The sequence below is a fragment of the Trichomonas vaginalis genome, chromosome I (genome assembly GCF_026262505.1).
Source record: "Trichomonas vaginalis G3 chromosome I, whole genome shotgun sequence".
Lineage (NCBI taxonomy): Eukaryota > Parabasalia > Trichomonadida > Trichomonadidae > Trichomonas > Trichomonas vaginalis.
The window spans coordinates 6,407,283-6,423,248 of record NC_067203.1 but is presented as its reverse complement, the minus strand read 5'-3'; the positions used below and the strand labels follow the sequence as shown (position 1 = coordinate 6,423,248).

At 34.4% G+C, this 15,966-nt stretch overlaps 5 protein-coding genes and 3 pseudogenes across 8 annotated transcripts, besides 3 other annotated features; 5 read left to right on the top strand and 3 right to left on the bottom strand.

The window, feature by feature from the left end:
* Positions 1–2,918: part of a mobile genetic element that runs on past the window's edge.
* TVAGG3_0939700 lies at positions 12–1,585 on the top strand (annotated as a pseudogene). The gene has a single exon. A coding segment is annotated over exon 1 (1,574 nt).
* Positions 2,919–3,056: 138 nt separating the features above from the next.
* Positions 3,057–3,491, bottom strand: TVAGG3_0939680 (ankyrin repeat family A family; the record flags this gene model as incomplete). Its single annotated transcript, XM_001298676.1, has 1 exon — positions 3,057–3,491. One exon carries the CDS (start codon positions 3,489–3,491, stop codon positions 3,057–3,059), a length of 435 nt encoding a protein of 144 aa, XP_001298677.1.
* A 598-nt stretch (positions 3,492–4,089) lies between these two features.
* On the bottom strand, positions 4,090–4,272 carry TVAGG3_0939670 (Ankyrin repeat family; the record flags this gene model as incomplete). The annotated part of the gene is made up of 1 exon (XM_001298675.1): positions 4,090–4,272. The coding sequence occupies one exon, from the start codon at positions 4,270–4,272 to the stop codon at positions 4,090–4,092; it is 183 nt and encodes a 60-aa protein (XP_001298676.1).
* Positions 4,273–4,622: 350 nt separating this feature from the next.
* Positions 4,623–5,925: a mobile genetic element.
* TVAGG3_0939660 lies at positions 4,719–5,845 on the top strand (annotated as a pseudogene). Its single transcript has one exon. A coding segment is annotated over exon 1 (1,127 nt).
* Positions 5,926–6,978: 1,053 nt separating the features above from the next.
* TVAGG3_0939640 (uncharacterized protein) lies at positions 6,979–8,192 on the bottom strand (the record flags this gene model as incomplete). The annotated part of the gene is made up of 1 exon (XM_001298674.2): positions 7,079–8,023. One exon carries the CDS (start codon positions 8,021–8,023, stop codon positions 7,079–7,081), a length of 945 nt encoding a protein of 314 aa, XP_001298675.1.
* Positions 8,193–9,268: 1,076 nt separating this feature from the next.
* Positions 9,269–9,976, top strand: TVAGG3_0939630 (annotated as a pseudogene). The gene has a single exon. A coding segment is annotated over exon 1 (708 nt).
* Positions 9,977–10,564: 588 nt separating this feature from the next.
* On the top strand, positions 10,565–10,756 carry TVAGG3_0939620 (protein of unknown function, DUF4106 family; the record flags this gene model as incomplete). Its single annotated transcript, XM_051252866.1, has 1 exon — positions 10,565–10,756. The coding sequence occupies one exon, from the start codon at positions 10,565–10,567 to the stop codon at positions 10,754–10,756; it is 192 nt and encodes a 63-aa protein (XP_051078440.1).
* A 263-nt stretch (positions 10,757–11,019) lies between these two features.
* Positions 11,020–11,980, top strand: TVAGG3_0939610 (protein of unknown function, DUF4106 family; the record flags this gene model as incomplete). The annotated part of the gene is made up of 1 exon (XM_051252865.1): positions 11,020–11,980. A coding segment is annotated over one exon (961 nt), but the record flags the coding sequence as incomplete, so codon positions are not given.
* A 643-nt stretch (positions 11,981–12,623) lies between these two features.
* Positions 12,624–15,966: part of a mobile genetic element that runs on past the window's edge.

Here is a 15,966-nt window from a genome sequence, read left to right as displayed (position 1 = left end):
GAAGTAAATACATGCAGAACGAACAGCTAAACGAATTTACTCCAGCAGAGCATATTCATCAGATTCGCTCATATTTCGATATCATAGACAATGCAGTTCAAATTGGTGACACTAATAGAAAATATTCTGACGCAAAGATTCCATCACAACCTGGAACTGCTAAAGATAACACATGGGTAACATTCAATCTCTCACCTCCTGGTGAAAATATGTTGGACCTTTACAATACATTCATTACGTATAAAATGGAAGGTCAATTTATTGTAGATAAAGAAATTGGTTCAGGTTCCAATAAAACAAACCCACCAGGATTTTGGATTGGTTTCGATGACGCTTTCTATGCAGTTGCTGGATATCAAATCCTTGCAAATGGTCGTATCGTATATTCTCAAGACAACGCAAGAGAAGAAGCATATATAACTTCAAACTCACAAACTACCGAACAAATAAAGAAAGTAGATGTTTTCTCAAAGACTCGACATGAAGATGTATGGAGTCATTCGGGAACATGCAGAACAGGACAAATTGTTAGTGGTCCAATTACAGCAGGAAAATCATTTGATTTTAAGCTTCGTTTAAGAATTCCTGTTAGAAGATTCCTTCCATTAGAAGCTATTCGATTTATTCCAGCTTTTGCAGGAAACATTCAGCTTAAAGTAAAGTTCAGTAGCGACGCCTTACAATGCACATCTATATCTGTAAATGATATCATTGCTTTCAATCCAACTCTTAAAGTTGCATTTGCTTCAGATTCAAATCCACCGACAAATAAATTTGTTCCATGGAATGAACCATTCACTATGATAACGAAGGCAATAGAAGCTAGTGGAACAGTTACTATTACAACTGTAACCCAGCAACTATTTCGAACAAAGATGGATTTTAATGAATGTTTCATTCATCCAAAGTCATTCTCTTTAGACCCTAACATTTATACAGAACTTGTAGAACATTATACAAACGAGGCTTTATGTTTTCCTGTTAAAGTTATGGATTGGATTCCTATGGACGGTTCATTCTCAAAGAATACAGATAGTTCAAGTGCAACATTTACAGCAGCTTATACGCCTATTAATGTTAAAAGTATTTGGGCACTATTTAGAAAGAAAGACAACTATTATGTTAATTTTGAGAACCCTAAGTTTAAATATCTTCAGCTTTCCATGGGAGCTTATGGAAATATGCCTGCAGAACCCGAAAAATCATATGGACCTGTATTTTATGAAATGGTTGCGAACGCCTGCAATACAAACAATGATATGATAGGATTTAATGAAGATGTTATGAGGTCATTGGTGGATGATGGTAGTGTGGAACATAAATGGGATAGCTATGACAACACACATTTCTTATGTGGTTTTCCAACAGAAGTGGACTTTTGCTTCCAGCAAGGTCAAACATCTACTGCTCCAATAACATACAAATTGTCTGTTAAAGGACCTATTGAACTAGCAACTGAAAATGTACCAAAACCACTTATTGGATTTATGAGGGATTGTTGCTTTGCCATTCAGGTGCGTGCTAATGGAATCCAATAATAAGATTAGATGACTATAACTTAGCTACGGACGACGGTGAGGAATAAAGGATGAACGTTTATTTTTAAAGCTTATAAATGAGTTCTTCATCAAGCTCTCGTGAACCTTCACCATCTATGAAACAAACTTTACCAAACGATTATGGAGCACCTATTGAATATTTCTTACGAGCTGCACAATGGCAAAGAGCAGTCTCACCAAGGTTAGGTGCTCCACCAGCTCCTGTCAAAAATAGCATTTGGTCAAGTCCTTATATAAGATATGGTCTCCACTAGGTTTGCTAGCTACAGCAGGAGCAGTTATGATGTTGAAAAGAAATAAAGCAAATGTTGTAAATAATACTGAAGTAGCTGAAGTTAAACAAACTCCAACACCTTCGCCAAAACAACACTTCACAAGCAAAACCTTCAATGACTCCTGAACCTATGGAAGTACAAACTCCTGTTCAAAAGTCAACTCCTAAACCGACTCCAACATTTAAACCAGAACCTACTCCTCAAATAAATCGTAAAACTCCTGCGTTTCCTTACTGAAAAATAACGTTATTTTTATTTAATATTAAAATTTTTATTTAATTGAAATGACGACTAAAGTCACTGAAGCAATGAAACAAAAGTTTTTGGTAGAATACATTAAATCAGGAACTATTCCAGAAGGTTTTTACATTCATACTATGAAGGATGGTAGAGTTCAGTTTAGAAAGATAAAGCAACCATTAGATAAAGAAGGAATTTTGAGAAAGATTAAACTTCATGAGGACAACATTGCTAAACTTAGGAAGAAGTTAGAAGAGTTGGAGAAAGGAAGAGAGTTATAAAGCAATGAATTCAACAGGGTAGAAATGAGGTTAGAAATCGGTTAGATATACCCATCTACCCTAAATTTATTTTTGGGCTATGTTTTCATACGTGTGAGGGTGGTGATATCATTAATTTTTAAGTTTATTTTTTATTTTACTGAAAATTTTTATTTGGATGTAAATGACAGAACAAAAGCAACTCATACAAATCGAAAAATATAACAAACATACATTTAAACATTTATTCTTCCTTCCTGAGCATAACATGTTCTTTCAAATACATCCGAGACCAGTTGACTTTTCATTGACTGTGTATAAAGATAGAAATAGTTATATCATTAAACCATATGATGACGAAGGTAAGTTATGTAAATTGTACGTTAAGAAGTTAGAGAAAGTTTATGGCTTCAAGTATGACTACAATAGGGTTAACACTGATGATGAAGATATTGAGGAAAATTTATGAGAACATTAGTGAAGTCGTTAGTGAGAACGATAGTGAGAACGTTTATTTTTTACATTAGTGAGTTCGTTAGTGAAGTGAAGTGGGTGGCGGTTTTGTAAATATTTAAGGTTATGTTGGGTAAGGTGGAACGCAGTGCCGCCGTACCCAACATAACCATACTAACTATAATTACTAATGTTTTAGTACAAATTTCATTCATTTTGAAACTCCTGATTCCGTTCATCATCTTGGAACATGTGTATTCAAAAACTTTCTAATTAGCCCCATGTGAAATAAGGGATTTGACTGTTGTATGATGCTTGCGTTCTGAAGCATAATATAGGGCGCTATTACCTTCATGATCTTTTGCATTGATATCGATTCCATGAGATATAAGAATATCGGCCAATATTTTCTTGCCTTCTGATGCTGTAATGTGAAGAGCAGTCCAGCCATTTTTATCTTTTGCATTGATATCAGCACCATTAGAAATAATGAATTCCATTATTTCTTTCCTAGTAGTGGAATTGGAAATTGAGTAATGAAGAGGTGTGCGACCGTCATTATCTTTTATATCGAGATTGGCTCCTTTGGATTTAAGAAGAGCAACGTTTACTTTACTAAAGGTTTCAACAGCAAAATGGAGAGCTGATCTTCCTTTTTCATCTTGTGAATTAATATCAGCACCTTCTGAAATAAGAAGATTCATTATTGAATTAAATTTCTTTTTGGTAGCATAGTGAAGAGGAGTTTGTCCTGAAGTATCTTTTGCATTAATATTTGCCCCATTCAAAATAAGAATTCCAACAATTTCTTCAAACCCTGCTGCTACTGCAAAATGAAGAGGAGTTGTCCAGATGAATCTTTTGAATTGATATTGGCACCGTGTGAAATAAGAGTTATAACAGAGAATTTACGTTCTCTTTCAACTGCAAAATGGAGAGGTGTTTTCCCTAATTCATCGGGGATATTGACATCGGCGCCTTTCGAAATAAGATATTCAATATTGCTCTGAAAATCAGTCTGCGAGAGTAAATGGAGAGCAGTGGTACCGTTTTTGGATTTTGCATTAACATTAGCACCATGTGAAATAAGAAGTTCTGCGATTTCAAAAAAGTTACGTTCGATTGCTATATGCAATGGTGTGGATCCTTCTTCAGTTTTTTCATTGACATTTGCGCCGTGAGAAATGAGGAGCTCAGTTATTTCTTTGCTTCCAGAATATACAGATGAATGAAGGGCTGTATATCCATTATTCTTTTTTATGTTGACATCTGCACCATGAGAAATAAGTAATTTTGCACTTTCTAAAGATTTGCTCTCTGCTGTTGGATAAGAAATTCTGCCATTGATGTGTAATTCCTCTTTGCTGCACAATGAAGGACAGTTCTTTGGCCAAAACAATATCTATTGATATTTTCGCCATGTCTTAATAGAATTTTTATAATTTCATAGCATTGGTACCTTACGGCAGTATGTAAAGCATTCATCTTGAAATTTTTCCCATAATCATCTAAGGCTGCTCCATGAGAAATGAGATACTCTGCAACTTGTTTGTTGTTATTTTTAATTGCATAATAAAGAGGTGTACGACGATGTATATCCCATGAATTAATATCAAATTTTAAAACTTCTAACGCAAATTTGCAAGTCCCAAAATTATCTTATAGAGTTGCAAAATGCAAAATATTTTTGTCATCAGAAGATTTTCTTGATAAATCTAAATTTTTATCTTTGAGAATATCTATTGCCTGTGGAAGTCCAGCACACCAGGGAATGATTGAATTTTTATCTTTTTCGTACAACGGAAAAACTGCTTTCAAATTTTGAGATGTTAATATAGGGTGTCCAAAGGTGCGTTTAGCACAGCGCTCTATATGAGACTATTAAAGGAGATATATGCTGATTATAAATATATAATAAAAAATATGAATATATGTATATGATGAGTAAGTTGTATTTTGGCGCCATGCCGGGATATAAAATGAATTTTGAGACAAAAGGCGGTTTCGCGGGAAATTTTGGCGGGATTTTTTTTCATTTTTTAATGAATCATAAAGAAAACATCCTCGCTCTTGCAAAAAAATGCAAAGACTGTAAAAAATCTACGAGACATTGGTAAAATGCTTCGGTATGGATGCTCCTAGCTATTCCACTGTAACGTATCATGTTAGGATGTATCACTTCATGAACAAAAAGGCGCCCATCATAAAAATTGACAAAAAATCGCCGGATCAAAGAAAAATCAAAGCAATTCTTCAAGTGCTAGATGAAGACCCAAGAGCATCACTCAGAAGGATAGAGGAGATGACAAAGATACAACGTACAACAGTCAGTTATTATCTGCACAATTATTTGAACTACAAACTAGCGTATACACGTTGGGTTCCGCACAACCTTAATTCAGTTCAAAAAAAATCTAGAGTCCAATCTTCGAAAGAGCTCCTCTCTATATTGCGTGCGTATCAATCCAAGAAGTTTCGCTTTTTAGTAACAGGGGACAAGTCTTGGTTTCAATATGCAACAGAAGCCAAAATCATGTGGATCCCGAAGGATGAAAATCCGCAAACATTCCCGAAGAAAAAAATTGACACATCAATGATTATGTTGTCGGTTTTTTGGGGCGTGAATGACATCATCGCAATTGATATTCTTCAAAAACCTAATACGATGAATGCGCAGTATCTATTTGACAATGTTCTTACTCAAATTATCAATTCTGATGAGTTTGACAAATCCAAACAACAAAAACAAAAGTTTGCAATTCATTTTGATAATTCAAGAGTTCACAAAAGTCATAAGGTAATGAATTACTTGGTGGAAAACAATGTCAAAGTCGTTCCAAACCCAATTTATTCACCTGATATTGCACCCTCTGACTTTTATTTATTCGGCACGCTAAAAAAGAGAGCTGAAGGACGCGAATTCGCGAGTCCAGATGATCTTGAAAATTTTGTAAGAGAGTAATTTGAGCAATTTTCTCATGATGATTTAAAGCGTGTCTTTCAAGCCTGGATCGATCGCTGCGAACGCGTGATTGAATCCAATGGTGATTATATTTAAATAAACTTTATATATATGTAACTTGTTTATTTCTATTCGCAGTATTCAGGTTTGTGCTAAACACACCTTTGGACACCCTATATTTTATCTATATCAAGATCTGAAATATTAATAAGATCTCTTTTAAAAAGATATTCGAGAAATTCGTAGTTATGAGATGCGATTGTACTTTCTAATGCATATTTGTTCATTTTAATGTTTTTCATGCATTCATTGATGATGTCTGTATTTCTACCAAAAATTGAGTATAAAAGGCATTTTGGTGTCATTGCGACATTTAAATTCGTAAGGAGGAAAAAGAAAATGTTAACAGATCCGAAATAACAGCATGCTTCAATAGGTGAGTGCATCTGATAGACACTAATATTCGCTGAAAATGATTCTATTGATTCATGACTAACATATTCTTTGAATTTGTCAATTTGGTCGTTCATGATTATGTATAATATTTCTCCTTCTTTCGGAAATGATTTTCGATCAAAATCGACTTGTAAACCTCCATTTGGATTGTTTGTTTGGAATACTTTTAATTGTTTAGCAATATCAGCTATGGATGATTTTTGTAAAAACGAATTGAACTTGAAAGAATATTTTGATAATAATTGGTTTAAAATTTTAATATAAAGTTCGATGAATTGATAATTACACTGAACTGCTGTGAGTAAATTAAAAATGATAGTTGAAATAACCACCTTATACTTTTTGATCAAAACAGATAAAATCAAATTAAAAACTTCTTCGGCAGAATCACTTGAACTCAAGCGGAAGAGTTTCTCATAAGTCTCAATAAAATCATCATATTTATGAATTAGTTGATCGTTCATTAAGATAACGCTGTGTAATCTATTTTTATAATAAAAAAGTGTCAGAAAAAAAATGCACCACAAATACTTCATCAATTCATGCCCGAACAGTTGGCTGGTGTATTGAATATATTAATATCAATTGCTAATTATCATACAGTCCTTAATTACTCGAAATGTATTTATTACTTTGGGATTTTGAGAAATCGGAAGTATTCACGATGAGTCCTTCAACAAAATGGACATACCCTGATTAACTTATATTATTTACTGTCAAATAATGAGTTCTCATTGAAAATGTAGTTAACTGATATTATTTACTATTAAATCATGAGTTCTAATTGTAGTGGGTAGGCTCATTTTGCTTATAATTAACATAACTTATCATAAAAAAAATCTTTTTTTAAATAATAATCTATAAATAATCTATTTAATCTCTATACAGTGATTGGATTGTTTGTGAGAACTTCTTAATAATAAAACTAGGAAGATTTTTGGTTGATGCTTCAAAGAAAGCTTTTGCAAACCGTACTCTCTCTTCTGGAGTTAAATCTTGGTAGTGAGTAGCAACAAATCGCTGGAGAGCTTTGAAATCAGCAATAACATGTGGAATAAATGTCAATGGATTTGATATTTCGATATTATCTGAGTTTTCATCATCAAATAAGTCCTGGGCATTCTCAAAGTAATTATATCTTGATTCAGCAAGCATTTCATCGGGGTTGACGTCACTTTGCTCCCTATCATTAAGAAGATCTTCCATATCTCCCATTTCTTCGGTTGCTTGATGGATAACAAGAGATCTGTAAACAAGCTGAGAATCATTAGCTATTGAAATATCCTGTAATTTAGCAGCACGAACAGGATCTTTCAAACATTCTTCAATTTCGCGTTGAACTTGAATTCTAAGCTCTTCAGCATCTTCCACACTCTTAATAAGTAACTGTTTAAGTACAATCTTAGAGTTTTCGCCTGAGTTTGAGAGTTGAGAAATTATTTGTTCTCTTGTAAAGACTAATTTCTCAGTATCGTAGTTATAAACGTTTAATCTCTTCATCTGATCAACAAATGCTGTGATATATACTAATGCAGGCTTCAAATGAAACGCATGAGTGTCATCTCTGATAATTGTATTCCACCTTGCGATGTAAAATGGGATAATAAGATTGCAAATATGAGAAATTGAGAAACTATCAATGTTTGGTTTTTTGTTAATGTAAGGAGTTGAACGAAAATTGTCCCAAGCTTGGTAGCATAAGAGCAAATTTCGATCTGCTTCGTTTTGAGGATCACTTGGTGCAGATTGAATAGTTTCGAATAGGTTTTCTTGCCAAATTATGTATTCAATCGGATCTTTATCTTGAATTTGTTGCATTTAATGACATGTGATATGAAAAGATTTTAAGAGGCTAATTTGAAAATCTAAAATTTCCCAAGAATTCCCAAGTCATTCTTGTGGATCAAATTAATGCCTTCTATGAATTGAGGCGATTTATATCTCCCATTTCGTAATATTCCTTTACTTTGGAATTTTTCAAATAAAAATAGTACCTCTATTCAAATGATTGGACTGAAAAATAAATGCTAGAATGGTTGAACTAGTTTCTTCAAAAACTTCAAAGTGTGTTTCAACGATTTGGTCTAAAATTGTTCCAATAATTAATCAAACAGCAATTTTTAGAATATATATTACTATAGCAAAATTCACTCTGTGTTGTCTATCACAATATAATGAGATTCAATGCATTGATATTGATCAGATCAAATATTTTATGAGTCATATTGAAATAAATTATTAAACTCTTAATGTTGAATAATTTTTCTTAATAGACATTGTGTACTGACTTATTTAAGAGTGGAACATTCTGTTTTTTAAATAGACAACACAGAATAATAAAATGAGAAAAATTATGAATCAATGGGTAAAAAATTTCTTAACCAAATGATTAATTTCAATATAGTGTGAGTTAAATTAAAAAAAAAAAAAAAAAAAAAAAGGTAGTGGGGCTTCCAGGCACTTCGTGCCTTCTAGCCCTGTTGATGTTTAGTATAAATGAAGTTTATATTCGGAGGGCTTCCAGGCGCGTTGCGCCCTCTAGCCCATAAAAAGTTTAGTATAAATGAAGTTTTTATTCGGAAAATTGTTAGTCTTCTGGGTCGAAAACATTATATAATGTGTCACTTTTCACAAATTATATATGTTTTCATGTTTTGTCAAGACTTCTTCGTAAATGTTTTGTCAAAACTTCTTCGTAAAATCAGACAAAAATAAAGTTTAGGGTAGAAGGTTAGATCTAACCTCTTTTCTAACCTCTTTTCTACCCTCTTGAATTTGTCAAGACTTCTTCGTAAATGTTTTGTCAAGACTTCTTCGTAAATGTTTTGTCAAAACTTCTTCGTAAAATCAGACAAAAATAATGTTTAGGTGAAGAGGTGAGATCTCACCTGTTTTTTCACCTGTTTTCTCACCTCTTGAATTTGTCAAGACTTCTTCGTCATAGGCACGGAGATAGGACGGTTATTTTACAAAACTGACAACACTTTGACCGAGTAGTTTTTTGTGCTGAACAAAAAGTGTCATATAAACATCTGTCAAAAACCGTTTTTTACTTCACTTAAAATGCCACGTAAGCTACGTAAGAATATACGTAAGAGGAAGAGAGCATTGAAACATCCAATAGTAAAACTGACACCACAACAACAGTTGCAACAACAAATTATGAATGACCCCACTATGTTGCAACAAATGTCAAGCAACCCTATGCTTTTAAACCGAGTTATTGGTGCACAGAGTGGAGGTTTAAGAGCGGCACTTTTAGCGAAAATGGCAGGCTATGGTGGAGCTGCAGACGGAACAGCTTATAACCCTCAAAGTCAAATGAATTTGAGTTCACTCAAAAATCAAATAACAGATGTCAAAAAGTCAAACATAGACATACAGAAACAAATAAGTGAAAACGAAAAGAAACTAGAATATGACAGACACACAAAGAAACTCAATGAGTTAAACGTAGAGAAAAAGAAGAAAGAAGAACAACTGAAAGAACTAAGTACAGAGGAATATGCGAAAAAAGTGTCAGAAAAAGCAGCAGAAGTAGCAAAAATGGAACAAGATGTTATAAATTTGAAAACCATACTACTCAATATAAAGTACTGAAAGATGAAGAGATAAAACAAAAAGCCCTGAAGACATATATGGATAGCGATGAGTATAAAAAAGAAGTTGAAGCAAATGTAAAGGCAGAAAAACTTTTACAGTTGCAAAACCAAACCGTACAGTATGAAAACTTAGCACAAGAAAGTAAAAATAACGACGCAGCCATGCAAAAGGCAATGAAAAGCTCAGAATATATAAAAGCTAATAATGACTGGTTAGATGCCCAAGCCAACGCTAAAGCAGCCCAACTTATAGGGTCAATAAGGACAAAAATACAAGCGGATGAAGACAGTTCAAATGAAGCTTTAATGAATGCTGACTTTAAGAATGCCTTCGAAGCTCTTCATAGTAAGGTGAAACTAGTGAACGACTTCTCATCTGGAAAGAAACTGAAGTCTGAAGGTTTCGACAAAGAGTTAAGAGAAGTAGCACAAAATATGACGAAAATAACAGATGCAGCAACGAGACAGGCAGTTCAAAGTGCCTATGACGCCGTTAGAGCAACTGTTGTGGAAAGTCAAGAAAAAGAGTTACAACAGACCAAAACAGACCTAGTAAATGCTTTCTTAAAAACGAAAAGTCAGGTAGGACATTATGCTGCAGATGGAACATATGTGCCAGCTGGTGGAACTTATATACCAGCTGGTGGAACTTATATACTAGCTAGTGGAACTTATATACCACCAAACCCTCCAAGAGAAGCACCTGCACCAGGACTACCTAAAACATTTACATCGTCACATGGACACAGACACAGGCATGCACCAAAACCAGCACAACAACCAACAGTTCAAAACACTGCACCACAACCAACAGTTCAAAACACTGCACCACAACCAACAGTTCAAAACACTGCACAGCAACCAACAGTTCAAAACCCTGCACAACAACAACCACAAACAGAGCAAGGACATAAAAGAAGTAGAGAACAAGGAAACCAAGAATTCTTAAAAATGCTTAAGGAAGACTATGGTTACCCAGATACTCTTGACTTTAGTGACAGATATAAAGAAGCTATTAGAAAGTTCAAGGAAGGAAATACTGACCCGAACCTATTTAGCTTTATGGTTCAGCACCAAATGGGATATAATTTCAAACCTGGAAAATACAAGCTCGCTAAGGGATATGATTTAATAGCATATCATCCAAATGACATGACTGAATTTACTCCAAGATATTTGGTGTCAGAGCTAAACGATAATTCAACTCTCTTCATGAAACGCGTAAAAAATAGAGACGGAACGAAAGAAGAAAGGTTTATGAGTCCGGATGACTTAGATAGGGAACTTTTTAAAAACGGTCTCGGAATATATGAAATGCCACCAGATGAGGTACAAGAAACTCCACAGGAAGAAGTTCAGATACAACCAGACATGGAAGAAATAGTTCAGCAACAACAGCTAGAAGAGCCTGAAGAAAACGAACAAGTCCCTCCTTTGGAAACTAACTTCACAGAACTAGATGAAGATTTGGAACAGCCGAAAAATCTTGACCCTCAACAAGTGTATGCGGGGAATATGGAATCTTTCCAAGAGTCTAAGAAAAATTCGGCTGACATAGTAGAAGAATATCGAAAAATGTTCGCCGACATACAAAAGACTCCAACATCAGATGAAAATATCCAGCATAGAATGGAAGTACTGAAAGATAATGTACACAAATACAACAATCCTTTTTACTTACGAGCATATAACGTTCAATCTTTGGATGAACTCGGTGAAAATAAAAGGTTAAATTTCAACAAAACATATAGAAATGAAACATTGTTTAAAGTTCATTCAGAACCTAGCCAATATGGAAACAAACCTACTTTTGTTTCTGCAGACGATGGAACTACAATGAGATGGGGTCATAAAGCTAATCCGGATAGGTGGTTCATAAACTTACAACCACAATTCCAAGAAGTTGTAGACGCAATGGAAGTGAATGGTGAACCAGATGTAGCTGGTATTTTCAGCGCGGCTTTAATGCCATTGAAAGATATGAAAGATGCAGATATTTTGGACCAGTATGAAATGAACATGGCTGATGGAAATATAACACCTGACGTTCTAGAACATTTATCTCAAAGAACTACACAGAACCATAGAGATGGTATATTTGGTGAAGAGTTTAGAAAGAAAGTTAGGGAGAGAGAAGGAAGAGAACCTATTGTACATGACCTTGCAAACGAAAGTTTGCAAAATGTCATAAAAACTTACTTTGCAGACAATGAACCGAGAAGGGATGAATATTTAAGAAACTCAAATGGACAGTACCAAATGAAATGTTAGTATTGAAAAACATGTTCCTTGACAAAATAAAACCAACTACAGAAATAAATGACGCAAGACTGAAACATTGGGTAAAAGCTTTCCCATTCACAAAAGATATTATTGGTAACATGGAAAGAAAACCAGAATGGCTACAAAAACATATATTTGGAAACGAGCTTATTCCATATGGACAAGCTATATTTGAAGAGCTTGAACCGGAAACTCAGGAAAGAGTCATGCAACAATAAGCGAAGACTCAAATACAAACTATGACAAAATCTTTCTAGGATATAGGTTACCTGAGATAGGCGACCAGAGCCCAAAGGCAAAAAGGACATGGGAAATTTACAACATACTAGGTGAACATGAGGCAAAGATGCAACAACTTGAAGCAGAGGGCAAGTTACCAAAAGCGACACCAAAGAAGAAGAGTAGAACAAAGTAAAGCTTGGTACGAGTGGGTTCTATTATGATATAAATCCAACTATTCTTATTTTTACCCATATGAAATGTACGCCGCTCAGAATATAACGCCAACAGTTTTGGATGCCATGAACGGAAATGTTTCCGAATGGTATAACGAATGCGACAATGCCATTAGAAGGTCAGAAATAGTTCCTGGAACTTACGAATATACAACTGCTGTTTCTTATGGAAACGTAGGTGAGTTTGGAGAAGGTTCTTCAAACAACAGTAGATATTGCTTGCGACAGGTTTCATATTATTTCTATTGACAATCATTCTTATACGTGGAACAAGACATTGAAATAAAACCTTCTGCCAAGTTGTCTGACAAGAAAGGTTGCATGGAATTTTCTATGTCGGATACCAATATGCTCCAGAAGTTTTCATGGGATATAAGATATATTCTAACTCTGACTTAGTTCAAACAGTAACATGGGCAAACTATGAATGGTTCGCTTTGAGAAACTCAGTACAACCACAAGCTAGAGAACAAACAGACCAGTATGCAAATATTGAGAAAATAAGAAGACTTGACCCTAACGTTCCAGGAGTTTATGTTACCTTTCTGGTTCAGATGGAACTGCTGCCACTAAAGTAAAACTGAAACTTGAGTTCCTTTGTCATCTTTCCTCATCTTCAGGTTTTTAAGATACTTGCCAAACTGGGCAGGAAAAATTTTCTATTGAACTTACTCCAAGCAAAAATAACTTAGTCATTGCACCAACACAAGACCATTCACTCTTACAGACGTAAATGGGAACAAAATAAAACGTCATTCGCCGACTTTTGCAAAGACCAAAGTTGACTTAGACTTTGGTTTCTCAAACTTCAACAATGAAGTAAACTATTATTTCAATGCTGCTGGAACTGCTTGGGACCCAGTTAAGTTTCACATGCGAAAAGTTTGAATGCAAGAAATAGAAAGCAGACTTGCAGTCTATATGTTGGACCCAGATATTTCAATGCTTTAGCTGCCAAATATATTGCAGTTCCACTTATGTTCCCTATACACCAAATATCTGTCAAAGACTTTGCAGGTGAAGTTGGAAACCAAAGTGCTGACCAGGTGCAAGAACAGATATTGCTTTAACAACTGCAATGAAACATGCAGATACTATGTTTGTACTGTTCAGACGAACTATAAATGACTATTCTTGTTTCTACAACCCCGGTATTAAATATCATATAAACATAGATGGCAAATATTATCCAAGAGAAGAATATTCTACAGTTGAGGATATGAGGTCATACAACTTGACATTAGATGCTATGAACTTTAACAACAACTTCACAACAACCATTAACCCTGAAATGCAAAGTTCTATTATGCCATATGTGAAAGTATGGACTCATACAGGAGGTCAAAAAACTCAATATACAAATGGAGACCGTTCAAACTTTTGGCTTGGCATTCCATTTGCTGACTCAGAAGACTTTATGGGTGGTATTTCAACTGTTGGTACTGTACAAATACAATATACTGGTGACAGAGACGGTCCAGATGAAGCAGAGCAAAGAAGTTTACAAAACCAATAGCACTTTTCACGGAAGATGCTCTTTTGAAGATTCGTTCGATGAAACCTGCTGGGGCTCCTCAGATTGGCATAACGACAGCTTCCATCGAGCAGATTTTGGCAGCAGGTCAGTAAGTTGTTCTTGAACTGACTTCTCTCCGTCAAATATTGACAGTACGCCAGTTTTGACATAATATTGTAAGATAAACTTACCTTTAGAAATATCTGTAAGTTTTGTTGTTATATTTTTGTCAACGTCAAGAACTTTCACCATTTCAGTTATACCAACTTTCTTTGCTTTATGGAAATATTTTGGTTCAGCAAAGACTGCTATTCTATAACATTTTCCATTGTTTGTGTAAAGAACTATTCTGTCAATGTATTTGTATTGTTTGTGAGTATAAACTTTGTTTGCTTCAATTCAAAGATATCCGAATACGTCCATCTTTTTATTCTAAGTAAAATGTCATTTCCGAAAAATAGAAGCGTAATGTTTCAAAAGGTTTAATGGCGGTGGCAGATGTGAAGTTAAATTCACCAACTCAAACAAACAGTCAAAGTGTTGTTGTCAATGTCAAAGACAGAGATGTTGAAGTGGGGAAACCATACGAAGACGAAGATGGTATAACAATTGTTCCTGTAAAAGAACAACCAACATATCCTGAAGTTAGCAGAGACTTAAGTTCTGTTGCAGATATTCGAAACGACTACCAACAACTGAAAGACAAACTTCAAACTCAGGAGAAGATTTGTCAGGCTTTAAGTATAATGTTAAACTTGGTCGAACACAACCCTGTAAAAGTGAACTCATATGTCATTGCACCTCATGAAGTTTTGAAAGAACTATTGAAACTTTTGACAGAGGCAGACGATATAAACATCAAAGAAATAGAACCCGACATTAGTTGCTGTGGTTTTCATATAATGTCATTGACAAATATACGTTATGAAAGGAGGTGAAACGTTGAACTTAAAGTATAGTTTCCCAGACGTCATAAAAATATTTGACGACCACAACATTTCATTAAAATTTATTTGCTAAGTAAAAATGTCAAAACTTCTTGAAAGATGTTTGAAGAAAAATAATATAGACTTTATTTCATGTAAAGGACTTTACACACTTTTGAACGATATGAAAGACCCTGTTTTGTTTGTTCGTGTAGACAAAGGAAAGTTCTATGTCTTTACAAAATATTTGAACTTCTTAGACAGAGAACTTCAAGAAACGCCATGTGAAAGTTTAGATGAAGTTCTTCTCCACTTTCAGAAAAACTTTTAAATATATATAAATGGCAGAAGATATAATGGTTTATACTATTACGACTAAAAACCCTGAGTCATATAATTCTATAACAACAAACTTACAAAGTCCTCAAGGACGGTATTGTAAACTAACCTTAAACACAATGACGACTAAAGCCTGTTTTGCTCTTTTGACACCAGAAGACTTTATTGTTGTGAATGGTAAAAAATACTCCTTTGAAGATACTTATCAGATATACCACCAACAGGTTTTTGTTGACTTATTTAATACTTTAAGGACGGGTGTAACATGTGCTGCAACTAGAGCAGGTTTCATTATGTTTGGATGTCCGACTGAGTTTACTATAAACAATATGAGCTATAATACAAAACTTATTTCTGGTTTTTACTACCAAACAGTTTCCTATACAGGAAAAGGTGTCATACAAGGAATGTCTATTCCATTGACATTAAGCACACCAATCTTATATATTGTTTCAAACTTAGGTTCAAAGTGTTATTCGAATGTCGACAGAAACTATTATGACCAAAAGATACTTATGCGTATAAACAATACTTTCTCTGCTGGTTTGCCTATTGTTCATTCGAATGCAGAATTTTCAACCTTAGTGAACTCAAACACTTGGCAAGTATAACGTTGACATTAGTTGACGCAAACTTTGTT